The sequence below is a fragment of the Nerophis lumbriciformis genome, linkage group LG17 (genome assembly GCF_033978685.3).
Source record: "Nerophis lumbriciformis linkage group LG17, RoL_Nlum_v2.1, whole genome shotgun sequence".
Classification (NCBI taxonomy): Eukaryota; Metazoa; Chordata; class Actinopteri; order Syngnathiformes; family Syngnathidae; genus Nerophis; species Nerophis lumbriciformis.
The window spans coordinates 45,280,586-45,307,882 of NC_084564.2; the positions used below are offsets into that span (position 1 = coordinate 45,280,586).

Here is a 27,297-nt window from a genome sequence, read left to right on the forward strand (position 1 = left end):
TAGTACACACTTAGCACTCATTTAGCACACATTTAGCACTCATTTAGCACTCATTCAGCACACATTTATCACACATTTAGTACTCATTTAGCACACATTTAGCACACATTCACCGCCCATTGAGCTTAGCCAGGCGGGGCGGAGTGTTTACTTGGTGCGGGCTAAACTCTCAGCTGTCCCCGCTCCTTACCTCCGTGTATGCTGCGACGGGACTGCTAACACTGCAACCATGGCAGGATAGGTGTGTTTTATGGCAGGATATGTGTGTTATATGGCAGGATAGGTGTGTTTTATAAGCAAGTGACAACAGCGGTAGAAGAAAAAGGAGCAGCTACTCTGAAAGTTACGTTCTTAAAGTGTAAGCTAGCATTAGCATTAGCATGCTACTAGCACAGATTTGCTTCTGATTTTCTTTACTGACGCGGCGGCGAGTGTCGCTTAAGTTTTGGTGGCTTAAACTTTTGGGGTTGTTGTTGTTCTATTTGTTCACGTCAGTAACCTTTAGACGGGTTTGTACACAGCGTTAAGAGATTCTGTTGTTCGCTATTTGCTAGTCTCCAGATTGTGTTTATAACACCAACGCTAGCTATGAAAAGCAATAATGTTTACCGTTCAATTCAAGTTGTATTGTCTATCAGATTAATTCGTAACTTTGAGTGTGGCCACTTATTGAATATGCTGTTTGTTCAACTAAAGTAATGTTCCATCTCTTCCTGCTGCAGTCAACTACAATTTGGAGGTGAACAACTTGGGACATTATAATGTCTGTCATGCTCATTTCCCTTCTGACAATCCTCCTACTTTGCATCGTGTTGTCATGCATCATATTCAGGTAAGTGGATAACATCATTTCAACTCCTGTGCTGTGCTCCAAATATGGACCGGTTTGTGCTTTCCTCCTATAGATGGTTGGTCAACACTTTGGCTGTCAGACTCTTCCAGACTGCATTAAATGCAGAATTAAAGATCAAATCAGTTGGACTGTTTTCTGTCCAAGGAGTTAGTATCCATTTCCACCCGCAGCATACTGTGGTAAGCACTTGTTTATGTAGGCTGACCATATTCTGAAATCCCAAAAAGAGGACACGCCAAGGCTGAAAATTTGCCAATGATACTCGAACTTGCTTTATAAATAATATATTTATTTAAATAAAGCATTTTTTCTCCTCTGTTGACAGCAGTGTTGGCGCTAGGAATTTTCAAAATGGGTTACAACAGTAAATTTTTGGCGTCCCACTTTTTTGTAAGCGTTTTGAAAACAAATGATAAATGTATGCATTATGTTGTTATATCTCACATTCTATGTTGTGTTTTGGAAAAAGGTTGTCATAAACGTTACTTAATTTATTTAAAAAAATAATAGAAAAAGAAAACACATTTGTATACATATGTAAATGTATTCAGTTATAAACATTCATTCACTTTCTTCTTTCCTTCATGGATCTAAACTTTACCACTGCTGCTAGTTTTTTCTATGTTTTTATTGAATAAGTTGTAGGTGTATTTATTTCAGTATAAAAGTGTAAAAAGTGTTTTGCTTGGGTCATGAAATGATGATAATGGTGTGCCAGGGCATACATACATTTTATATTTAACGCTTAAATCTACATCAACTTCATATCTATCCCTCATTTCAAAATGTTTTAGTTTTTTTTATGTTGTTTTTTGTTTGTTTTCCGCCCTTTTTTGTTAAACAAAACTATGTTTTTAATGGCAAACACACAAAATATCCAAAATCTTCCAGCAAAAATATTTTTCAAAGTGGAATATTTGATGTGAAGTAATAGGAACCTTGGATAGGTCAATAATTCATTATAACATTGATTTTGATTCAATATTATGTTTTGAGCAATGAAAGAAAGAAAAAACAGCTTTGTTCTATTAGTCAACGTTGCAACTTTTTCTAAATTACATTTCACCTTTAAGCTTCTTTATTTCACTTTTGTTATGTTTTTGTTTATTTTAATAGTATTTTTAGAATGTGCCGTGGGCCTTTAAAACATTAGCTGTGGGCCGCAAATGGCCTCCGGGGCACACTTATGACACCCCTGCTATAGATAATAACAAATGAAATGTGATAAATCTATGGATAAAAAGCAGAGCCTGGCGACGCATGCACGTTTATCATAACTCTCTCTCTCTCTCTGTCTCTGCCCCTCCCTCACCAATGCTGCTGTGTGCAAACCTTGACAATTTGTTTTGTTTTTAACCCCTTCTTAACCCTGAATGTACATTGAAAATACACGCAACCCTAACTCAAAATGCCGGATATTTGAGGCATTTAAGAAACTCCGCCCAGACAGCCCCTCAAAAGAGGACATGTCCGGGGAAAAGAGGACGTACGGTCAGTCTAGTTTATGTTGCAAGCTCAACCATTCCCTTGACCAACATTGACAAACAGTACACATTCTAAATAAAGGCTGGTACATGCATATTTTCAATATTTTAGGATTTTTTTTTTTTACCGCACATAAAGATAGAATGGCGTTTTAAAATCGTGTTTTTATCATCTTCGTCTGTTAGCAAAAGTAAAACCGTTTTGAACAAGTGGTGCATGCTTTTATTTCGAGTCATCTGGACTACTGCAGTGCACTTTATGCTGGCATTAGCCAAAAAGCTCTCTCCCAGTTGCAGTTAGTCCAGAACGCGGCAGCACGACTTCTAACAGGGGCCAGGAACACCAGCATATAACCCCAATTCTTGAGACTTTGCACTGGCTCCCTGTTCAGTTTAGAATAGATTTGAAAATGTTGCGGTTTGGTTTTAAAGCTTTACATGGACTGGCACCTCATTATATCTCAAACCTCATCCATATTTACACTCCTGCGCGCGCTCTGAGGTCCGAGAGCCAGCTCCAGCTCGTGGTGCCCAAGACCAGACTTAAAACCAGGGGAGACAGGGCTAAGCTCTGGAACACTCTGCCCCTCCATGTTCCAACTGCTCCCACAGTGGACTGTTTTAAGTCTCGTCTTAAGACCCACTTTTATTCTCTGGCTTTTAACACTACGTGAGTTGTGTGGTCCTTTGGGTTTTTGCATTTTTATTTGTATTTATTGTTTTAATTGGCTTTACCCTTTAAAATAGTTTTTAATCATATTTATTTTTATATTGGTTTTATATTTATTTGTTTAGGTTTTATTCAGTCATTGGTGGATCTAAGGATGGTATTTGAATCTTGTTTTTAATATTTTGTGCAGCACTTTGTAAACATTTTTGTTGTTTAAATGTGCTATATAAATAAAGTGGATTGGATATAAAATCAGGCATTGAGCAGTTTGGATATATGTGTGTTGTGTTACGCTAATACACAGCACAGCACACACATTATCATTCTGTCCATCACCGATCCAGATTTAAGACCTTCTGGCCTGAAATCTCACACGAACCCTCATTTAATATTGGCAGCCAAAATCCTGAATACATTTTTAGTAATTGTGCAGCCTGAGAATTAAGCGATTAATCGTTGCAGCCCTAGTTGCAACAGCTGAATGTTCTGTAATGGTGATTTTTTTTCTTACTACAGGAAATTGACAGAATATGGATTTCAAGTAAACTTCTCAACCAGGATTTGCCGTGAGTACAAATTTTTGACAGTTTCGCACAATGAAAGAGTGGATTTTCGAGTGTATAACAATGTTTAATTGGGCCCTTTTAGGAGATACTTGGCACTGTGCGTTGGTGAGACAAGAGTTCGGTTTGATTTGCAAGCGCCCCTTGGACCACTGATGAAGAGAAGCCATGGCAAGAACATGAGGAAGATTTCAGTCAGTGCCACGACACTTCGCTTTTTATCACAAGTATGGAGCTCACGTTTATTTCTAACAAGCATGGACCCTAGTAGGTCAAACACAACAATCAGTTAATTTCAAAACAGTTTGTCAGTAGAAAATAATGAGAATAGTAATAATTTGGGGGGAAGTGATGCAAAACAATTCCTGAATCAGTTCAATACTTTAGAGTAACATTTCAGTATTTTTTTCGATACATATGTTTTTTTATTTTTTATTTTTTATTGCTGTCCACGCATGTGGCCACTAAGCCTTTAGAGCATGGGTGTCAAACTCTGGCCCGCGGGCCAAATTTGGCCCGTCGTGTAATTTCACTTGGCCCGTGAGGTGATATCAAATTAACACTAGGGCTGGCCCGCCGATTATATACAGCGGCGGTGCCGCGGTACACCGCTAATTCTTATACTTGCCAAACCGCCGGGGAGACTCCCAAATTTCGGTGTCCCTACCGAGAATTGTAACGTCCCATTTTCGTCCAGTCCAACGAGGGCTGGCTCAGTTACATAATATGTGCGGCTTTGGCACGCACACAGAAGTGAATGCAACGCATACTTGATCTTCAGCGATACAGGTTACACTGAGGGTGGCCGTATAAAAACCTTGAACATTGTTAGAAATATATGCCACACTGTGAATCCACACCAAACAAGAATGACAAACACATTTCGGGAGAACATCCGCACAGTAACACAACAGAACAAATACCCAGAACCCTTTGCAGCACTAACTCTTCCGGGACGCTACAAGGTGTGTGTATGTGTGGGTGGGGGGCGGCGGGGTTTGGAGGTAGCGGGGGTGTATATTGTAGAGTCCCGGAAGAGTTAGTGCTGCAAAGGGTTGTGGGTATTTGTTCTGTTGTGTTTATGTTGTGTTACTGTGCGGATGTTCTCCCAAAATGTGTTTGTCATTCTTGTTTGGTGTGGATTCACAGTGTGGCGTATATTTCTAACAATGTTAAAGTTGCTTATACGGCCAATCTTAGTGTAAACTGTATCGCTGTTGATGAAGTATGCTTTGCATTTACATGTGTGTGTGTACAGGAGCCGCTCATATCTTGTGACTGGGCGGGCACGTTGTTAGAAGGGATGAAAAGCGGACGTGACGTCAGCTCGTAGAGGACGTTAAAAGCAGTGCCTGTAAGGCACGCCCCAAGACTGTGGAATACGAGATATAATGACTGATGAACACCTTCGTTTAATAATGAAGGTTGCCTCAGCTCAAAGCCTGAGCCCCGACATTAATGAACTAGCATCCAAGAAAAGATGGCAGGTATCTGGCTTGGGTACATCAGATTAGATCAGTGTGTTGCAAACTGAGCAGTTTAAAGTCCTGAATGGTTGGTTTATTCATTATTTTATTTTCAAATGTATTAGCCTGTGGAAAAAGTTAATGTTGAAATTGACCTCAGAAGGCTGCAAAAGAAAAGAGGCATTCAATTTTTATTTAAATTGTATTTGATGTGCCATTGATATTTTTTAATTATTATTATTTGAAACTCGATTTTGCATGTCACTAAAAGGTTATATAAGCCTTGCTTGTTCAATATTCAATGTAAAACTTGTTTGGGTCCCTATTAAAAAGGTTAATTTGTTCAACCTTGGCCCGCGGCTTTGTTCAGTTTTAAATTTTGGCCCACTCTGTATTTGAGTTTGACACCCCTGCTTTAGAGGTTTTAAATTAATTACCAAAGCTAAAGAAAAGCAAAATCTATTGCTTTTCAATTACTTAATGTAATACTTTAAAGGAAGGTTTTTCCCTCAAAGGGTTCAGAGAATTCCATTTTGTACAACCTTAGGTGCATTCCTCTTTATAAGGGCCACAGACTAATCTTTTACTTCCTATTTTTTTGCCTTTGCAGCTGCTGTCGTTCCACATTAGTTCCATCAATGTGATGGTTCTAAACCTGGCCCTGTCTGAGTCTCTGTGGCACATGACCATCACCTGCATCACGTTGTTACTGGACCACCACAGTAAAAGGTGTGTATCAATGTTCACTACACCGTATAAGCAGTATTTTAGCCACATTTCCACCCAAATACAGTTTGGAACAGGAAACTGATCTGGTTTGGTTTTCCATTGTATTAAGGCAGGATGGTGACAACAATGGAAACAACATCTAGCATTTGGTATTCGTGCTCTTTGGTCTGTAGCTCTTTAATGCTGGATTGCACATTATGTCACTTCTAGTAGCTGTTTCTTCAGACTCTTAAGTGCTTGGGAGGCAAACAAGTGTATTCTGGGCGAATATGTGGCATACATGTGCTGTTCTCACCTGTGGAGACCGTTCCTACATGGGTTTTGTATAATGTTATTTCAGTGTTCCTAAGTTAGTCCATCCTGAACTTGGGGGAAATGAATGCTAAAACATCCAAAAAATGTAGAGAGAGGTCGCTGCCATGTTAAACTTTACGCCCTCGTCGAGTGTACTCGAGTTGACAACAGTATCGAGTTTACAATGACCATGACCATTTTGTCAATGTTTGTATCTACTTGAAAATGAACCGTATATTTTAATTTCTTATTATCCATATACTTTAATATGAGCAGATTTCTTATGAAAACTTCAACATGGAATTGATTTCTGTGTTGTTATAGCTTGTATAGCCTCACTTAATAGTAATAGGGTAGAATATTGTTACAAAGGACTTAAAGTGAGTACGCTTTGCTCAGGAGAGAACGCAAAGAAGCTAACACAAATAATAACATAGGAAATGAATACATTAAAAAGATGGTTTGACAAAAACAGACTATCCTGTTCTCAGTAAAACTACAGTAAAATAATGCACATGGTAACAGCAGAAGAGACCGTCAAACAAATAGATGGAGTAGACCAGTGTTTGTCAACCACTTTGCCGCGGCACACTAGAGATTATGTAATTTGACCTATTTGGGTTAAAAATATTTTTTGCAAACCAGTAATTATAGTCTGCAAATTATGTGCTTTTGTTGAGTGTCTGTGCTGTCTAGAGCTCGGCAGAGTAACCATGTAATATTGTTCCATATCAGTAGGTGGCAGCAGGTAGCTACGGTAATTGCTTTGTAGATGTCGGGAACAGCGGGAGGCAGTGTGCAGGTAAAAAGGTGTCTTAATTCTTAAACCAAAAATAAACAAAAGGTGAGTGCCCTTAAGAAAAGGCATTGAAGCTTAGGGAAGGCTATGCAAAACGAAACTAAAACTGAACTGGCTACAAAGTAAACAAAAACAGAATGCTGGGCGACAGCAAAGACTTACTGTGGAGCAAAGACGGCGTCCACAAAGTACATTCGAACATGACATGACAATCAACAATGTCCACACAAAGAAGGATAAAAAGAACTGAAATATTCTTGTTTGCAAAGTAGATGTGGGATTATCGCTCAAAGGAAGACAAGAAACGGGAAATACCAGTCGAGGTCAGCATAACACCATCCCCACCATACACGGTGTTGACATTGCACTGCTTCCCCTTCCTGAGGCGGCGGATGGTGGTCCAGAATCGCTTCGAAGCCGTCCGGAAGTCGTTTTCCATGGCTTCCCTGAACTCCTCCCATGTCCGAGTTTTTGCCTCCGCGACCGCTGAAGCCGCACACCGCTTGGCCTGTCGGTACCTGTCTGCTGCCTCCGGAGTCATATGAGCCAAAAGAGCCCCGATAGGACTCTTTCTTCAGCTTGACGGCATCCCTTACCGCTTATTCTACATTGTACCATTTTTGCACACCGCATACAATTTCAACCGAACTTTGTCTTAGTGGAAAAAACATGTTCCGACAAGAAGCTGTAATTAATTTTCTAATGTTCTTTGCAGGTTGGCATGGGACTTCTCAGTGGGACAGTTAAGCAGCAAAGTTCTAAAAAGCAGCCAGCTGGTGAGTTAGTTTTTTCTCCTTGAACTTATTCTGCTTGAGGGTGAATGTCTAATATATCATCTGTTTTCAGGACATTTGTTTGGCTGAAGTCGCGTTCAGCCTGTTGCTTTCAGGTGATGTCATTTTACCTGAGCTAAGGCCCAGCTCGCTGTCTTTGCATGTGAGGACACTGTTAGCAGAGCTGCACGAAGGCCTCTTCCTCAGCCAGAGTATGGTGCCTGCGTCTTCCATAATGACAACTGAAGATGCATATCATGAACAAACACAAGGTTAATCAGTATTTATTTAAATTAGCAAACTAAGGTTGCACTTCACTTCACTTAAAATGTGCTGAACTGGAGTGGTTGAACAGAATATAAGACCATGACAAATACTTTTCTGTATGATACTTTAAACTGTATGCCATTTACAGTATCATGAATATTTAATGGCTGTGTGGTTGGGGTGCAGGATTCATCTTTGGAAAGATAGTGATCTCGATTTAAACAAGTATGTGATCCCATTTTTAAAATCCTCCACATGCTACCATGCATTGACACATACATGCTGCCATCCAGACAAATACACAGTCTGATGCTCTTTGTACATTGTATTGTTGTTCTTAACATGCTAACAGCAGTTATTTGATTCACTAATGCATGCACATTTCTTGTCACAACACAAACTTCCTCATTATGCACCAGTCACAGTTAAGGTGAGCAAGTTGATTGAAGTTCTTGAAAGATGTTGAGAAAAGACAGCAGACAGGAAGTCGACAGGGAATACTTTTTATTATCGGAACTCTGCCTTATCTCTCTTCTAAACACTGCAGTTGTCAAGATACCTTAAAGACAAAAGCACACGTCATGTCATCACAGTAAAAGGGAATGTGCTGTTTTCTTTTCTAAAAGTTTATTGAGTGAATATATGTTTTGTGAAGGAAATTGTTCCAGAGGATTGTGATCTCAATTATTAGCAGAAAAAATTGTGATTCACATTTTGTCTGGTGCGATGTACTGTGGTTGTAGCCCACGATGACACAACTGTACTTAAAATCACAGTTTTGATAGATGGTAAAATGGCAAAAGTTGAGTAACAAATAAGTTGGGTTTTTTTGTATTTTTAAGTGTGTGCTGACACAGAATTCATCCAAACTGAAACTGTGGAACAGTTTCACAGGCTCATCCCACAGAAGATCAACATGGAATTTGATAATACAAATGTCACCTTGTCCATGCACAGCCAGAAAAAGTGAGTCATCACATTGTAATTCCCTGATTAAGATATTTCTAACAATTTCTTGACTGTTTTCCCACTTGCATAGACACCTGAACTGGACTCTGAAGTCTTTAAAAGTGTGCTATGGACGTGACAATGAGCAGCTTCCCCTCAAAAGCTTTACCCCAGAGTTGAGCTTTCCCCAGAGCAGCTTGGAGCTCCTTTTAGAGGGTTAGTGCACAGCTGTGTGCCAGGTGTAAAGCAAAGCGAGATGGTTGATGATTAACAACTATGAATAATATAAATCTTTGTCTTATGTATAAACTGGCAGATGGACTTCTTCTTTCTCAAAGCAGACAAAGAATTATCTGTGTCAACACATTCAAGACATCCTTACAGGCAAATACATTTGATTATTCTCTGTGCAAAGCTTCAGAGATCTGCACCTCATATTTAACTTGTTCTGTCATGTTTTTACTTTTAGGTTACATCCATTGACATTTCCGGCTCATTTACAGTCAACACTTGCATCATCCACTATCGTCACCAGGAGTTCTTTCCCTGGCTGAATCTTATTCCGGGGGGACAGCAGATGCACAGGAAGGCGTCGCGTCGAAAAATGCAAGTGGCTATTGGAAGAAAAATGATTCATATTTTTTATACTTGTATTTTTCACACACATATTTCATCTGTGTTAGTCTTGTTTGTGTAATGCTCATTTCGTCTTCTATATTCTTGTGCATAGTCTACTAGATTGTTTGTCCACCCTCCTTTTTCTTAGGCGCCTGCCCCACCTCGATGCCCCTGTGATGATTTCTTCCTCTGTGTCTAACCTCAATGTGTCCGTTCAACTGGGAGACACAACACCTTTTGCCCTAGGTTTCCTCTCAATCCATGCAGGTACCCTTTGCTGCTTTGTGACATTCGTTTTTACAAAAAAAAAATTCAGGCATACTTTTGCTGATTGATTATCTCACTGTTATTACTATTTATTAAAGATACACTGCTTTCAGTTACGTTTTGATAAAAATGTTAATCCACTTTTCATTCATATTTTCTGTATTTTGCACCTACAGAACTGCAGCATCTTTTAGACTTAAAGGTTGACCAAGACTACCCAGAGTCCCGAAATGTGCACCAGCGGGCCTCATTAAACTTGGACAGTTTCTGGTGGCGTGTGGGTCAAGGCTCTCATATCCAGCAAGCCCCCCACCCTCCTGGAAAACATGTCTGGGGTGAAGCACTGATTCTAGATTCTCTCTGTCTCCAAGTAAAACAATAAACTCAATTCAAGATGCATTCATTGGGATGTTGAATTAATAAATAATGATGATGGTGATCTGCACCTCTAGGGTAGCTGGAATCGACCAAGCATGGAGATGAATGGCAGCCCTCCTTGTCTGAATGTGGAGTCCAGCCTGAAGGGATTCCAAGTGGAATTTTCAGAAACTTGTGCTTTGTGTTTATCTCGTCTGATGTCCCTCATCTCCTCTCCCAGTGAAGTGGGGCCAAAGCTCTTAGATGAGTCTACCCCTACTGGCTACGGTGTACAACCGCCCTCATCCACGCAACTGTTTTTCAAACTGGAGTGTCATTTGGAGGATGTTAATGTTTTCACAGTCACTGACCTAGCTGGTAGGTATACGTTTTAGCCAATATGTAATGTGTATTGTTTTCCTACGAATTAACCATTTTACTTTCTTTTTAGGAGCACTCTCTTTGCGGATGGATACTGTTGGAATCGTAAGCTGTGCAGAGAACTCAAAGGTGTCTCTCCATGGTGTTGGATTCTCCGTGATCAAGACACTCACAGAGAACATGGAGACATGTTGCTCGGCTTTTCAAATGGCCAACCCCCTACTGAAGCTCACAACTACAGCTCTCTGTTACCACCTCACCACCCACACACTGCAGGTGTCCGCACATTGACCAGTGCCTTTGTGGTTTTATCATTACAGTATATTCAAGGGTTTACAAGAGTTGTTTCTTTTATATTATTTTAGGTCCAGTGTGAAGAGGAACTTGCTGTTGTGTGGACACCCTCAGATCATATGTTCTTTTATCAGCACATGTCTCAAGCACTGTATTGTTGGCATATGCTTTGTGGAGAGTCAGAAGAGGACCACACAATCAAATCTGAGGAATCAGAACAGAGAAGAGGGTTGAGTTTGCTTGTTGAGTTGAGTCACACTTGTGTAACTGCCCATGTTGGCGAGCAGAATTACATTCTTGTTCACACAGAAGCTCTTTCTGTCTCCAAGCACACAGGTTCAATGCAAGTGTGCTCTCCCTCTCTTGTTTTTAACTTTGATGGCCACAACATAGTCTCCTTTAAAGGATTGAATGTGGAGACACACTCCGAGTTGCCTGAGATGCAGCTGCATAGGAACAGCTTCCCTTTCCTTAAGACTCCTCATAACTGCGTCTGGGTTTTGACTTGCCCATTCCTGTCTCTAGAGTTCCCCTATCAGTACAATTTCTCCAATACCTTTGACAAGGCCATTAGTGTGCAGAAGTGGTTAAAAACTCTACACCATCCACCAGGACCGGCCTTCAAGGCCCAGCACCGCCTACCACCGGACGTTATCTTCAAGATCAGCCAGTTCTCCTTTGTCTTCCTGGATGACATTTTTGAGATCAAACTTAGAGACAACTATGAGCTGATGAAGGACGAGAGCAAGGAAAGTGCAAAGCGCCTGCAGCTTCTAGATAAAAAGGTGGCTGATCTGAGGAAGCAGCATGGAGAACTGCTGCCTGCTAGGAAGATTGAAGAGCTGTACAGTTCACTGGAAAAAAAGCACATTGAGATCTACATCCAACGTTCACGGCGCCTTTACGCTAACACGCCCATGAGGAAGTCCTTGCTGACATGGACTGTGTCTAACCTGGAAATTGCCGTCCTGGCTGACCAGTCTTTTCACGGACCAGATAGTGTGAGAGAGCAATTGAGGGATATTGATAGGATTAGTCCCTTCCCAAAAGATGGGCTTCCTTTGGTGATCCAGTGGTGCCGTGCTTTCAAGTTTAAATTGACAGCATTTTTGGGTTAGTTGGACCAATTATTTTCAAGAACTGTCTGATGAATGTCTCAAAGTTTACAAATGTGCATGTTTCTGCTGTGCCAGTGAGAATTCGGGACTACCCTCGCTATCTGTTTGAGATCCGCGACTGGGACCTGTCTGGGCGTCTGATTGGGACTGAACAAGATGGACAGGCCAGGGCTCATCGCAAAGCAATTGTTCCACTTGGTGCCCCATGGGGAGACGCTGCAATCCACAGGAATATGCCACCCCTCAAGTTCTACTACGACTTCAAATGTGAAATGTTTTTCATTTTTAAATGGTTGCATGTACCCAGTTGTTTGGTATAACATTACAAATTGTTGAATTTAATTTCGCTTACTAAATGTTGTCTATTTGCAGCCAACATCTGCCTGTACACTATTGTTTGGGGCCCATGTTGGGACCCTGCATGGAACCTAATCGGCCAGGCAGTTGACCTTCTCACTAAACCTACAGTGGACCCATCACCTCTTCTCGCTTGGTGGGACAAAAGTCGACTCCTGCTGCATGGACGCTGGGTCATGGACATTGATCAGGCTAATTTACATCAACTTGCCACAGAGGTACAACTATCCACTGACAAATTTGAGTTAATTAACATATGACTGAAGTCTTATTTGTCCCTATGAGTACTACCCGAGCTTTTACTCACACCTGATGTGGTATGAAAACTTTGCGTTCTTTAAGGATCCTTACAACACAACGGAGAACTTGCATTGGGAGTGGAATAAGCTGAACTTTGATTGGAACCCTGGCCAGTTCATTTTTAAGGGAGATTTAAATGTAAATGTTAGAACAGCATCAAAGTAAGTGAGGCCAGTGCATGTTAAATCACAAACACATCTCTGTTTGATGAGGGACTACTTCTTGGTATAAGTTTGAATATTAGTTAACATGTTTTTTTCATTATATTAGATATGACGACATCTGCTTTCTACACCTGCCAAATTTGTGTATGACCCTTGAACTTCAGTGGCTTTGCCATGGCAACCCCCATGACCACCATGCAGTCATGCTCTGCTGTGCAGAGAATGTTGCAGATGTAACCTCAGAACAACCTCATGATTCCTACAGAGCTTTTCGCTCTGAAAATCTCAACTTCTCCATCACGATGGACCTTAATCAGCACTGTGGCCCAGGTGTGTATTTGTGCATTATGTCTATGAATGTTCTTAGTCATCCAGGTCCTTGTCATCTCAGGGCATTCAATCGATCGCAAATTGACTTTTTGGTTTGTCTTGGAAGACTCTTTGCCTCTCATCCTAGAGTAGGCTTCATCAGTTCGTGCTCATAGACTTAGATTGGTCAAATCTAGTCTAGCGGCTAATGCTGGTTTTGGCACCTGTAGCTAGACTAGATTTGACCAATCTAAGTGTATGAGCACGAACTGATGAAGCCAACTATTTGTGCATTAATTTAAAATATTGTGAGGTGTGCTTTGAAACTAGCGCTTCACTCTCTTTATAGAATCCTTACAGCCCAGAATCTTACTGTACAGCAGCACGCTACGCTGGATGCAGAACTTTTGGGCCACGTGGACGGGTGTGTCTCGTCCCATCTGTAGAGGCAAGCTTTTCCAGAGTCTCAGGCCGATACGTAAAAAGCTGGGTCAGCATTACAAGCAGATGTCCTACACAGCGGCCTTCCCACAACTTCAAGTAAGAGTGTCCTAGCCCAATCCCCATTCAGTTCTATAGAGTAATTCATTATATAGAGTAATTAAACAAATCTGTACTTACAATACATTTTAATGCTTTTACTTTGGATTCTGTGTCCTTTAGGTGCATTATTGGGCTTCCTTTGCCCAACAAAGAGGTATCCAAGTGGAATGCAGCAAAGGTCATGTCTTCACTCGAGGAGCACAGAGACTAATTCCACAGGGTATAGATGTTGACATTTGCTTTTCTTTAATTCTTCTCCAACATTTTTCTTGAATTTCCCAATGTCATTGTTTTTACTTAGATGCATGTGTTTTCTTTCACAGCTGGCACTGTGATGAGAAGGCTGATCTCTGAGTGGAATGTGACTCAGATGGTAAGCGACCTGTCACATGTGACCGTGCACTTGATGGCCTCTACTTGGGATGAAACAGCGGACCACCAGATTAATGCTCAAGTGAAGAAGACTCACCTGCTCAGCCTGTCCTCTTTGAGTTACCAGCGACAGAGTAACCACATAGAAGAGGTAACATTTTAGAGATGGTGAATTAGTGGCCATAATTTACTGTAGTGTTTTGCGTTGCCTGTATTCATTTTTATGCATTCTTTACAGGAAGCAAACCTCAAGGACGAGGCCAATGCCACTTACACTCACAAGCTGCGCCTGGTGGACCTGCGCGCATCTTGGACTACTACGAATAGGAATATAGCTTTTGGGCTGTATGACGGTTATAAAAAGGCTTCTGTCCTGAAGAGAAACCTCTCGACCGAAGCATTAAAGGGTCTGCGGATTGACACACAGCAACAGGCTAAAAAGCTCAGGCGCTCCCCTTCCAACTTCTCTCCCACCGCTGCCCCCACTACACCGGTTGTGTCCACTGCCAGTCGAGCCGAGAAAAGTCCACATGAGGGTGATGACTGTGCTTTTGAAATTTAAAAGACATAAACATTAAATTATTATGTGCTCATCCACTCTGCAGGAACTTCAATGCTCCAGAAGCTCATTGAGGAAACTGATAAATTTGTGGTATTTTCCGAAGAGGACTCTGGTGTGAGTGACCAGCTTTGTGGCATTGCAGCCTGCCAGACCGATGACGTCTATAACCGCAACTGGTTTATTGAGTTGGTCAACTGCCAGGTAGCTGCATTAACAGTACACTGCACTAGTTCCATATGATTGTTCACCAGTGCTGTTTTGTTGTGATGCACCAAGATGATGCTCAGGGGCACAGAGACGGCCGGATGTGTTCTGGTGTCTGCAGCCAAGGCGCAGTTGCTCCAGTGTGAGCACCACCCAGCCTGGTACAATGACACTCTAAAGCAGAAGACCACCTGGACCTGTCTACTGGACGGCATGCAGTACTTTGCAACTATGGAGCCCAACCCGTCTGAGCAAGAGGACAGGCAGTTGTGGCTGGAGGTAGATAAACATGCCACTCAGTCAGTGACCAGATTGGTGGTAGATACTTATTTCTGAAATAGCCACACCTTATTGTCTAGTGCATGTAAAAAGGTCTGTGCTACTCATTCTCCTCGTGCTTATCCATTGGCAGATGAAGAAATTACACCTGCACTCCTTAAGTCAGGATACGATTATATCCACTAGTACACAGCCTGATATGCAAGGTTACTGAAGAGCATCTCTCAGCAGTGTTTTACTAACTTTGCTTTTTATTACGTAGAGTCTGACTTTTAACTTAACCCCATATAGCATATATGATAGCTGTATGGGTAAGGTATCCATATTATTTCGTATGACTTTGAGTTGTGTCCAGGTAAAAAACATAGAAGAGCACAGGCAGAGGAACCTCGACTCAGTGCTGGAGCTGATGGAGTGTGGCCAGGCAGTGGGAGGAATGGTTACCACCACTACAGGTTCTGATGCTAAACACAAAAAAATCTATATCAACAGTAATAGCACTCCCACAGTGAAATCGGTGAAATGTCTTTTATGTTTGCAAAGACTGGAACCAGCCAGCTCAGGTAAATGAAGCACAGCAGGTACAGCGCATCATCTCCCGCTGCAGCTGCCGGATGCACTACATCAGCTACAGTCATGACATCAACCCGGAGCTTGCCACACAGATTAAACCTCCCGAGCTGAGGAATAACCATGAAAAAGAAGATCTACTGAAAAAACAGGCTGGTGTGTGAATGTCACTCATAGAGTTTATTCATTTTCAACAACTCATGCTTATTCCCCAGGTGCTGTTGACACATTTACCCTCATTCACCATGACTTAGAAATATCTACCAACCCTGTTCAGTACGCCATGATCCTGGACATCGTTAACAACCTCTTGTTGCACGTAGAGCCCAGACGCAAGGTAAGCAACTACTCCTAACATCATCTTTCCCAGTGCTATATATAATTTCCTACTGATGGTCTTTTTTTGTCTGTGCCCTATGTCTAGGAGCACAGTGAGAAAAAGCAGCGTGTACGTTTCCAGCTGGAAATCTCTAGTAACCCAGAGGAGCAGCGCAGCAGCATTTTGCATCTCCAGGAGGCGGTCAGGCAACACCTTGCTCAGATAAGACGGCTAGAAAAGCAGATTTACTCCAACATCAGGGTAAGTTTAAAACTGTGTAGGTTGTACAATGGTCCTAATTCAGGGGTCTCAAACTCTATTTACCTGGGGGACATTGAAGGTTGAGTCTGGGCCACACAGAGTATGCACTTCAGAATCTTCTTTTAATCATGTGACTAAAACTACTACTCCCAGCAGCTATAGCCTTCAAAGGAGCCATATGTAAGAATCTGGCCAGAAATCAATAAGCAATCACATTTACAATTCTGTAGTCTTCTGCCCTTCTCCCAGACTGATGTTGCCAGATATGCAGCCAAATCTCTAACCACACAAATTAGGCTATTTTCAGGAAGAAGTACATCATGCCTGCATACGATATCACAACAATTGGCAATCATATAGTTATTGTCAGTACGATCAGAAAACAAAGACTAAAACAAACTACATCCAATGGTTTTGCTGGTGAAAATAGGTAGAGCATGCTTAGCAGCCTCATGTATGCCCAAAACTAAAGAGGAGACATTTTACCAAGGTATGCCTATAGGCCAGTGTTATTCAACCTTTTTTTTGAGTCAAGGCACATTTTTTCATTGAAAAAGATCCAGGGGCACACCACCAGCAGAAAATGTTAAAAATGAAACTCAATAGGCTATATTGCCAATATAAAGTCGTTCTCATCAAATACCCGATGTTGGATACGACTTCAAACCATAACCATCCATGCATCAGTCATTCTCTTGTCTCAAAGTAGGCTCACAAAGCAATTATCTACCTGCTGCCACCTACTGATATGAAAGAGTATTACATGGTTACTCTGCTGATCTCCAGACAGCACAGACACTCTAAAACGGCACATTATTTGCGGATTATAATTATTGGTTTGCAAAATATATTTTTTTGACCAATTAGGTGGAATTGCATCATTTCGCATGGCACACCAAACAATATCTTGTGGCACAGTGGTTGAAAAACACTGCTATAGGCTACTGTTTCAAACATTTCAGATTGCCGTATAACTTGGTGCAGGCAGTCCACAATATGCAAACACAAATGAGGAATTCTTTGATCATGTGATTTGATCATGTCTCCATATGTTTCACGTTGCCATGTTGACTAATGTTGGAACGCATTTCCTCAGCGTATCAGCATATTGAGAAGGAAATAGGCACTGACACTACCCATATCCACATAGCTTTTATTTGTCGAACATATATGTTGCCCTGTCAGTTGGATGACACATGGACATACATGCTAACCAGCATATATTTTCCCCGTTAGCCTGTATGTCCATATGTCATTGACCGGGCTAGCATGTTAAGCATTTGCTGCAGGACCATACTAGCTTTGTTAGACAAGATCATAGACTGCATTGGACAATATAGTTTACTTACCAAATGTCCATTTCCATTTATTACAAGTAATTAGAAAACGTAACTTGCCTATCAAGGAGTAAATTAGCAAATTGGCGTCAGATGAAAAAAATCTTCTCCGCCTTCAATGGTCTCCATCTCCATTTATACCCCCATTATTTACTTTTTACTTTTTAAATTCGATCGCAATTCTGTACACTGCTGCTGGAATTTTCATTTTCATTTTCCTGAGGGAACTCTCCTGAAGGAATCAATAAAGTACTATCTATCTATCTTTCTCTTAAAGGCATCCTCGTTACAAATCCTCGTTTTGTTCCTGGCTTTGTCATGAATAATTTGAGAATGGTAACTTTTAGATTGACTAAGATCTGACATGTTTAGTAACTTTACCAGTGGCAGGAGCTAAACAAAGATGGCGGTGTGTGTAACTGGCAACCTGGATGTGACACACTCACAGACTTTTCTAAATGGGTTAAACTTGTATCGCGCTTTTCTACCTTCAAGGCACTCAAAGCGCTTTGACACTATTTCTACATTCACACACTGATGGCAGGAGCTGCCATGCAAGGCACTAACAACGAACCATCAGGAGCAAGGGTGAAGTGTCTTGCTCAAGGACACAACGGACGTAACTAGGGTGGGGAAGCCAGGGATCGAACCAGGAACCCTCATGTTGCTGGCACAGCCGCTCTCTGAACCGCGCCACACCGTCCCAAATTCGAATTGGTCAAACGGTGGAGGGCGGGGCATGGAAATGAAAACAATAACAACATTTCGGGGCTGTGAATCTAATTTTGAAATGAGCATATCCCGACTGAACTACTGTTATCAGTTATAGAGGTATTGGAAAAGAACATGATTTATTAATGCCTTCTGACGTATCAGGACCATTTAATGATGACTTGACATGCAGTTATTACATATGGCTCCTTTAAGTTATTATAAATGCAAAAATGTTATATTTTGACGCTTTATTCCCTAGGAGATGGTGAGAGATACTTGTGGTTGCTTAAAGGAAGTTGCTCTTTTTGTGGTCCAATTTGTTTGTTGTGCACAGTAATTGTATTTATTGTGTGTTCATATGTGCAGCTGGGTGGCAAGTTTTAGACCCCTGTGTTAATTGTTTTTGGGCAAATATATATGTTCCTTTTCTTATTCTGTATGTGTCACCATTTTGTAGACACAAACTGAGGAACTGAGCATTGAGGAACTGAATGATATCAACATGCGACTGCAGAACCAGCTAAACCAGGAGAAGAACGACATGCAGATGAAGAGCGAAGAGCTCAACATCCTCATCAGGTCATCACCTCTGTACTGATTATTCATCAGAGGCGGCACTCGGGCCTAATGCAACATTTCATCCTTTTAGGTGTTTTAAGGACTTTCAGCTGCAGCGGGCGAACAAGCTGGAGCTGCGGAAGCCACCGGAGGATGTGAGTGTGGCACGGAGAACCGAGATCTACTTTGCGCAGGCCCGCTGGTGTTTGACTGAAGAAGATGGCCAGCTCGGCATCGCTGAGCTGGAGCTACAGAGATTCATGTACAGCAAGGTTAGAGTTATAATTCATATTCCAGGCTTTTGTATGTTTTTACAAGTCTTTTTTGACTGCGTTCAAATTTTAGAGTTTGAACTGTCAGCATTTTGGGAGTGGTTGAAAATACTTTTTCCTTCAAGAATATCTTTATTCCTACAAAAGTCATTATCTTTTACTTAAAGTATGATAGACGTGTAAATAGAAAAAACTGAATACCGGTAATAGAGCTGGAAGGAAACAGAAAGCTAAACATATTCATGTCAAAAGTCTAAGTATGACAAAAGCAATAGTAAAAGTATTAGTTGAACAGCTCATAACACCCGCTCTAATAGTGGAACATTTGTAGGTGGGTAACATGTATATTTGCCTGTATTATTTGTCAATTCAAAATTGTACCCCACCAAGAAAATCTCCATGGCCTTGTTCACACTGCAGGTGAATTTAAAAAAAATGTCTATATGTGACTTGCAGGGCTCGAATATGACCACGGCAACTGCGGCAAAAGGCGCGACCGCTCTCGTCATTTGCCGTAAGCCCTAAAAAATTGACCAACATTTGCGGCAAGAACATGCTGTGACCGCCCTTGACTTTTTACTTGTTAGTGGACGAGGGATGTAACTAGGGCTGCAACTAACAACTAATTTGATAATCGATTAATCTGTCGATTGGTACTTTGATTAATCGATTAATAATCGGATAAAAGAGACAAACTACATTTCTATCCTTTTCAGTATTTTATTGAAAAAGAAACAGCATACTGGCACCATACTTATTTTGATTATTGTTTCTCAGCTGTATGTAAATGTTGCAGTTTATAAATAAAGGTTTATAAAAAAAAAAGTAGCCTCTGCGCATGCGCATAGCATAGATCCAATGAATCGATGACTAAATTAATCGCCAACTATTTTTATAATCGATTTTAATCGATTAGTTGTTGCAGCCCGAGATGTAACAATAAACGGTATAATGATAATTCGCAGGAAAATTCCATACGGTTAGTAATACCTTCTAATTTTTTAATTACCGAAAAAACTTCATTTATTAATGCATTCTAGGCAACACAAAGTCAGGCACATGCGCACTAGCGTCATTTGGCTTGATAATCATGGCGGACGAAGCACGCGGACTTTGCTCCTGAGATTTCCCCTCGGAGTAAACAGAGCCAAGCGCTTGGTTTAAAGTCATCTTCCCTCGCTTCCCGCCGTGCGTTTAAGACAGGGGTCCCCAAACTTTTTGGCTCGGGGGCCGCATTGGGTTAAAAAAATTTGGCCGGGGGCCAGGCTGTGTATATATATATATATATATGAATGTATGTACATATGTATGTATGTATGTATGTATGTATGTATACATTGTCTTTATAATCCGTTTTGTCATTTAACATCAATTAACATTGATGTTCATCAACATTTAACATTGTCACGTTATCGATGGGAAAATTAATTTTTAGACAATATGATTTGCCTGAGTGGTTAGGAGACACCAAGAGTAACAAGCGGTAGAAAATGGATTAGAAAGGAAAGATTAAAAAAAAAATAATAATAATTTCCATGGGACTTCCTGTGGGCCGGATTTTGGATGCTGGGGGGGGGCTGGATCCGGCCCGCGGGCCGTAGTTTGGGGACCCCTGGTTTAAGAGGTCACTGCTGTGTTTAGATGGAGACAGGTGTGGACAATATTGGAGACAGCTGTCCCCACACGAAAAGTATACAGCGAATGAGAAAACTATTTGATGTTTTGCAGCAAGCGATGTGTCGTGAACATTGTCACAACTTGTTTATAAAGTATTTAGTTTGTTGACTGGGATGTTCACTCCTCCTTTATTTAACTGCAAACGGTATCACTGTTCAAATAACATCAATACTAGCTAAAATTTTTTCTTTATTTTTGTTGGCCAAATTGTTGCACTGAACCAAGTGAAGAACAAAGCTTGTTTATTAGACTTCATCTTTATTAGCCAAACTGCTTTGTGTTTTATTTTAATATTAAAAAGTAAACGCCATGTTGTTGTTTTTTTACATTACTTGTTTTTTCATGTCAGAGATGTATTACTTCAGAAAACATTCATGTGACACAGCATTTTGTTAATGTTTTATTGTGTATAGTTAATACCTATATGACATATTTCTGCTCAAACTCTTAATGGATCTGTCCTGATACAGCATTTCCATGTACATATAAATGTACATTACTTAAATAATTTAAAAAAATACCTCCCTCTATCAGAATGTAAAAATAGAGATAAAGGCATCATGAAATGACAAAAAGCTGACAAGTTTATTTTAATAATGAGTTAAAAAAAAAAAAGTATATATATGCATGTATGAGTGCATGCTTTGGAGCCCCTGCCTGGAAAGAAAATAATGTTTGCCTTGGTGCCCTAAAATATGAGTCCTCCTCTAAGGCAACTCTTGCCTTCACCTTAAAAAGTTCAAATTCGAGGACTGGACCCGTACTTTTTTTTAATTACGAATTTTATTTTTTGAATGTTTGTGTGTCCATATTTAACATATGTAACATATTTTTTTTGTTTGTTAGGAATAACACTGCAATTGTGATTTATTTTTTATTTTTTTTTAAATACAAAGTTTCTTTTGTATATGGTCATCAATCCAATTTGTATTCTTGATCTCAATTTTACTTTCCGTAAAGGTAAATAAAATGGTGTACAAACTTACTTAACAAAAAAGAATTGTGGGATACTTCTGTCGTCACATTGTTTGTATTAACTTATTTAAATGTTCTGATATATTTAGTGTTTGGCGCACCCGAGCCGTAGCAGGAGTAGATAGAAAGAAGAGGGACAACAATATGACACCAGTATTAATTCAATAACTGATTAGTGAAGTAGACATTTGTACACTATAAGTGAAAGAATAATAATACTAATAGTAATAACAATATAGCAAACTTGATGACCCGAGTCTAAATTGTGTACCCTCTGCTGGTCGCAGGCCTTCATTGCGCCTGCACAGCATAAGTTTGGGTTCATTTTTTTGTTTGATTTTTTTCAAACCAATTCAGTTCGATCAAGTTTTTTTAATGTCAAATGTAAATGTGTTTAATCATGCCTATCCCTACATAACTGATTTTACTTTGTGATTGATTTTGACTGTCATTATAGCTCAACAAGTCTGATGACACTGCAGAGCATCTGTTGGAGTTAGGCTGGTTTACAATGAACAATCTTCTGCCTAATGCAGCATACAAGGTAAAATTGAGTTTGGAGTCAACAAAAAGCCGATAAGTTAACTTGGAAATGACATTTTGACAAAGGCGACAGTGTCTATTACATTCTCTTTATATTCTCCGTCTGGTTTCCTGTGTCTAGCGGCTAAAGGTATGTACAATAATGATACATTAGAAATAAGCATACTGAAGTATGTGTTGATTCCATCTTGTTTGTCCAGATAAGATCACCCACTGGCACTTGCATGCACAAGTATTGTCCAGTGACGCATGCCTGATTCATTACAATTGGACTTGCTGTTAATGTGCATTAGTGTCATTTTAAAATGGCTTAATTAAAGAGCAGAAGATCAAGGTTTTCTCTCCAATCTATCTCAAATAGGTGGTGCTTCGCCCTCAGAGCGCATGTCAATCAGGACGACAGTTTGCTCTGCGCCTCTTCAGTAAAGTGCGCCCCCCTGTGGGCGGGATCTCTGTCAAGGAACACTTTGAAGTAACTTTGGACACTTCTAGCCATAATGTTTTGACCAAATATGTTCACTTTGAAAATGAAAACGCTCTACTCTTGAGGTGAACGTGGTGCCACTCACCATCCAACTGATGTACCACTTCTTCAAGAGAATGATGGGATTTTTCTTCCCGGGAAGAAATGTTGAGGAGGAAGAGGTTGCTGATGAGGAAGACAAGTTCAGATTGGTTACCACGGGTATGGAACTCTGAAGGGATGCAGGATCATCCAGACGCTAAAGTGGTCTTCTCTGCATCCAAGGTATCCCTGTAAAGACTCGACAGTCATCTGAGGACACCATAGGTGCGATGGGGTCCAGTAAAGGTGTCACTCAGGGAATCAACCGCACTGCTGGGGTCAGGAGGTCCTTCAGAAAACCTCCAGAGGTATTGACATGTATTGTGTGTGTGGTGTTGAAATGAATAACTTAACAGTGCCTCTAATTCCCCCCCATCAGCATCCTGTTGATGACATTGATAAGATGAAAGAAAGGGCGGCCATGAACAATTCCTTTATCTACGTCAAAATTCCTCAAGTGCCGCTCTGTGTCAGCTATAAGGTAAATTGTGTCACATTGGCCATCTTATAATTGTGTTAACATCAATCAATAAACCTCTTCAGGGCGAGAAGAGCAGCGTGGACTGGAAGGACCTGAACCTGGTCCTGCCGTGTTTAGAGTACCACAACAACACCTGGACGTGGTTGGACTTCGCCATGGCTGTTAAAAGAGACAGTCGCAAAGCTCTTGTCGCACAAGTATGCAACATTGTGTCAAACCCATATCATGTGGAACACCTTTCCATTTCACGCTCTCCAACTGAAAAACAGTTGTCAAAGGGAGAACACGTCTCTCTTTCGGGGCAGGTTACAGGAAAGGACTTCATGGGAGATGCAGCAGCTTCACTAAAAGAAAGAAAACAATATTTACAAGCCTGCTAAGTTTGAGGCAAAAATAAGGCTAGTGAGGAGGAAAATGTAGTTTGATAATGAGGGCAAATACTTAGTGATAACAGTACACCATAATCAAATACTTAGTGATAACAGTACACCATAATCAAATACTTAGTGATAACAGTACACCATAATCAAGTACTTAGTGATAACAGTACACCATAATCAGCAGTTTTAAGGTAAGGAAACAAATGATCAAATGTAGAACACATTTTGTGTCAACAGCTTTAATACTTTTTAAAATCCTGTCCCTTTGGGGTTGCAAGGGTCCTATCCCAGCTGCACTTTGGACAATAATTTAGACTCAATGTTAATACATTATAAAAAAGTTGCATATTAAAGGATCTTTTAACGCTTCCATCTATATGTAAATGTTTTGAACTTCCCTTAAGGTTGCAATTGTACTATGTGCTTGTTTTCTGCACAGATGATAAAGGAGAAGCTGCGTCTAAAGCCCGCCACGGGCTTGGACCTGCGGGGGAAGACGTCTGATAGCAAGGCGGACAACAGCCTTCAGCAGCAGGAGGAAGATGAGAAGGCACGACTCCTCATAGGTCTGAGCACTGCTGACAAAACGTCCAGCAAGAAAAGCATCTTCAGTCGACGCAAGTGAGTCACTGTTGGCATCTTAACGAAATCGGGGAATTAGTGGAGCAAATCAAGCCATATTTGGACTTGTGCCATTTAATCCTGCTGATTGTTGGGCTTAATTAGGACAATAATGTGGAGAAAAGCAACCCTTGGGTGCCTGTTGATTAATTAATGACCAAATACTACGTAATGTTTATTTGTGTGCCATCCAGCTGTCACTACATTTCAATTGATGAGCAGGTGGTTGCACATTACTGCCAACTCACTTTCCTGCTGGCTCGGGAACCTTAGAAAGCACCTTCAAAACCTTGTCTATGTTGTCTGCTGTAAGAATCCTATAATTATACAAATGGCTATGTTTTTACCAATGACAGCTTTGATAAATGCTGTCACAGTTTTGTATAATGTCAGCCTGCAGTTAGAGATAAACACACACAAGCATTTGCTTTCAACCATTCATCTGTTTTGTAATTTTAACACTACAGCACTTCTTTATGCAAAGTATTTTTCTAGACTAACTTGTACAACTGTTCTGCTGAGCCAGTTCAGTTTAAAAATGTTAAATAACTGATATTGATATTTCAACTGTAAAACAAAGAAATATGTTTTTTTCTGTCATCTTTTTGTGGCTTAATGTTTGTCAATAAAAGTGTTTAATTGTATTTGATAACCCTTCATCACACTTCATTTAGTAGATTAACATCAGCTCTAAATACTTCAGAAAGTGACGCAGTCTCAACCATGTTAGCGTTCTTACGTTTAAAAAGAATTGAACCATTGCCAAACATGAAAACAACAAAAAATCGACCTTAACTTTGATGGTAATGTGACATGGTGAAGTGAAAACGGAGTCTTGAGTGATAATGAGGACTTTTTATACACAATCGCAGAGGTTTTGTGCGATTTTAAGAACACTTATCACGGACACTTTGGTTGAGTTAGACTTAAAAGTTCATAAATGATAAATGGGTTGTACTTGTATAGCGCTTTTTCTACCTTCAAGGTACTCAAAGCGCTTTGATACTACTTCCACATTTACCCATTCACACACACATTCACACACTGATGGAGGGAGCTGCCATGCAAGGCGCTAACCAGCACCCATCAGGAGCAAGGGTGAAGTGTCTTGCTCAGGACACAACGGACATGACGAGGTTGATACTAGGTGGGGATTGAACCAGGGACCCTCGGGTCGCGCACGGCCACTCTTCCACTGCGCCATGCCGTCCCCATAGAGCCAGAAGATTCTGCTGAAATAGTTGATAGTAGTACATGGACTTAAGAAAAGGTCAATGTTTACATACAGTATCTATATGATTCTTCCCTTTGAGTCCTGCACCCGCAGATGTAATGGCCAACTTTGAGCTGACCCATTTAGAGGAAGCCAATGAGGGCAGCCTTAATAGGACAGAACATTGAGCACCAGATAGAGTGTCATCATTAAGTGTTTTTAATTAGCAATAAAAAGGTGGCGTGTCCCAGTGGAAGAAGCCACATGTAGTTGCTGTTCTTCTCTAAAAGTCCTGGATACATTTTCAAACCGATCCTAAAGAATGGGAATCCACCGGTTGCCTCCTGACATGAAAATGTCTTCTCAGACCCTTGTTTTAGACAATGTGGTGGTGAGAGGATACCGGAGACAAGCCTTAGTACAACATTTACACACTATATGCCAACATGTTGAATTGGCTTCTGTTGATCAGTGATTGTCAAACTGTAGTGCCCTATTTTTCAGAGTATAAATCGCTACGGAGTATAAGTTGTACCGGCCGAAAATGCATAATAAAGAAGGAAAAAAACATATATAAGTCGCATTTTTGGGGGAAATGTATGTGATAAAAGCCAACAGCAAGAATAGACATTTGAAAGGCAATTTAAACTAAATGAAGAATAGTAAACAACAGGCTGAATAAGTGTACGTTATATGAGGCATAAATAAGCAACTGGTATGTTAACGTAACATATTATGGTAAGAGTCATTCAAATAACTATAACATATAGAACATGCTATACGTTTACCAAACAATCTGTCGCTAAATCCCATGAAATCTTATACGTCTAGTCTCTTACGTGAATGAGATCAATAATATTATTTCATATTTTACGCTAATGTCTTAATCATTTCACACATAAGTCGCTCCTGAGTATAAGTCGCACCCCCGACCAAACTATGAAAAATACTGCCACTTATAGTCCGAAAAATACGGTACATGGTATGCGGGCTCCATCCAGTGCTACGCCAAAGAATCAATCAAATATTGTAATGAGCCGTTACCACAGTCTAACTGTTCAAACTGTGTGTAATGTTGCAGTGGGCAAAAGATGAAATATGCTTGTTAAATAAAAGCTCGGCCTTGTTTGTAATGAATACCTCGGCCTACTACGCTACTGTATTTCAATGTTAAGCCATTATGGTGGTATTTGGAGAGCCAAGTGTTTTATGTGGTGGTACTCCTCTAGATTATGGATAGGTGGGAATGTGAGCGAGAATGGTTGGCTGGAGAGGGGTTGAATTGCTGACATGAAGGATTCATATTTACGGAGTTTGACCTGTATAAAAATGTTACTCTGCAGTTGAGTAATTAAACATAACTGGCTTTTTTTTTTTTTTTAATAAAGAAATAGAATATAAAACAGTTTTCCCTCCTGTTTTAATGTTGCTGTCTGCACAAGTGCATCAACTAAGTTTTTGTACGTAATGAAAACATCTCCTCTGTGATGTGGGTCAAGTCAGCATGTTCCCTTGTACAGGAATATTATTTCTGAAGTGTTCCAGCACTTTCTTCACATGTCAAAGCTCTCAGCGGAAGAAGAAGCCAAAGGGTTGATGAATTGCTGTGAGACTTAAAGACCTCAGTGGATTGAAGGATGAATTACCAGGAGACTTGAAGCTGTCCTCTCGGGGCTGCTAACTCATTAGATGGAAATAGCACACAGTGGGGTTGCTATAGGGGTACTTGACCCAATTCATCCTTTATTACTTCATAGTGACATACTGGAGTTGATATATATATATATATATATATATATATGTATATATAGTTATTATTTATTTTTTAAAACATTTTTTG

The 27,297-nt window shown here is 40.4% G+C and overlaps 1 protein-coding gene across 2 annotated transcripts; it reads left to right on the forward strand.

The window, feature by feature from the left end:
- The first annotated feature begins 133 nt into the window (after positions 1-133).
- LOC133614860 (bridge-like lipid transfer protein family member 2) lies at positions 134-24,896 on the forward strand. 2 transcript variants are annotated; one of them, XM_061973205.2, is made up of 40 exons: positions 134-241; positions 723-832; positions 906-1,032; positions 3,524-3,573; positions 3,656-3,797; positions 5,647-5,765; positions 7,574-7,634; positions 7,705-7,903; positions 8,741-8,864; positions 8,938-9,062; positions 9,163-9,230; positions 9,316-9,452; positions 9,577-9,731; positions 9,908-10,101; positions 10,184-10,466; positions 10,540-10,745; positions 10,835-11,876; positions 11,957-12,148; positions 12,254-12,456; positions 12,581-12,699; positions 12,809-13,032; positions 13,361-13,551; positions 13,675-13,774; positions 13,878-14,077; positions 14,165-14,462; positions 14,532-14,689; positions 14,765-14,971; positions 15,327-15,426; positions 15,515-15,697; positions 15,757-15,878; positions 15,966-16,121; positions 18,630-18,751; positions 18,822-19,002; positions 22,112-22,198; positions 22,559-22,669; positions 22,747-22,882; positions 22,946-23,070; positions 23,142-23,243; positions 23,306-23,440; positions 24,063-24,896. In XM_061973205.2, exons 2-40 carry the CDS (start codon positions 762-764, stop codon positions 24,246-24,248), a joined length of 6,741 nt encoding a protein of 2,246 aa, XP_061829189.1. In that variant the 5' UTR covers positions 134-241; positions 723-761; the 3' UTR covers positions 24,249-24,896. The 2 variants fall into 2 exon arrangements, with proteins under 2 accessions (XP_061829189.1, XP_061829190.1); XM_061973206.2 differs by having other exon boundaries at positions 9,613-9,731.
- The last annotated feature ends 2,401 nt before the right edge of the window (positions 24,897-27,297 follow it).

Bases quoted from the DNA above. Each gene is read 5' to 3' on its own strand.
- LOC133614860 (XM_061973205.2), top strand. From the start codon at position 762: ATGTCTGTCATGCTCATTTCCCTTCTGACAATCCTCCTACTTTGCATC. The intron at 15,427-15,514 runs GTTCTGATGCTA...ATGTTTGCAAAG, and splicing joins AATGGTTACCACCACTACAG to ACTGGAACCAGCCAGCTCAG. The intron at 22,670-22,746 runs GTAACTTTGGAC...TCTACTCTTGAG, and splicing joins CTGTCAAGGAACACTTTGAA to GTGAACGTGGTGCCACTCAC.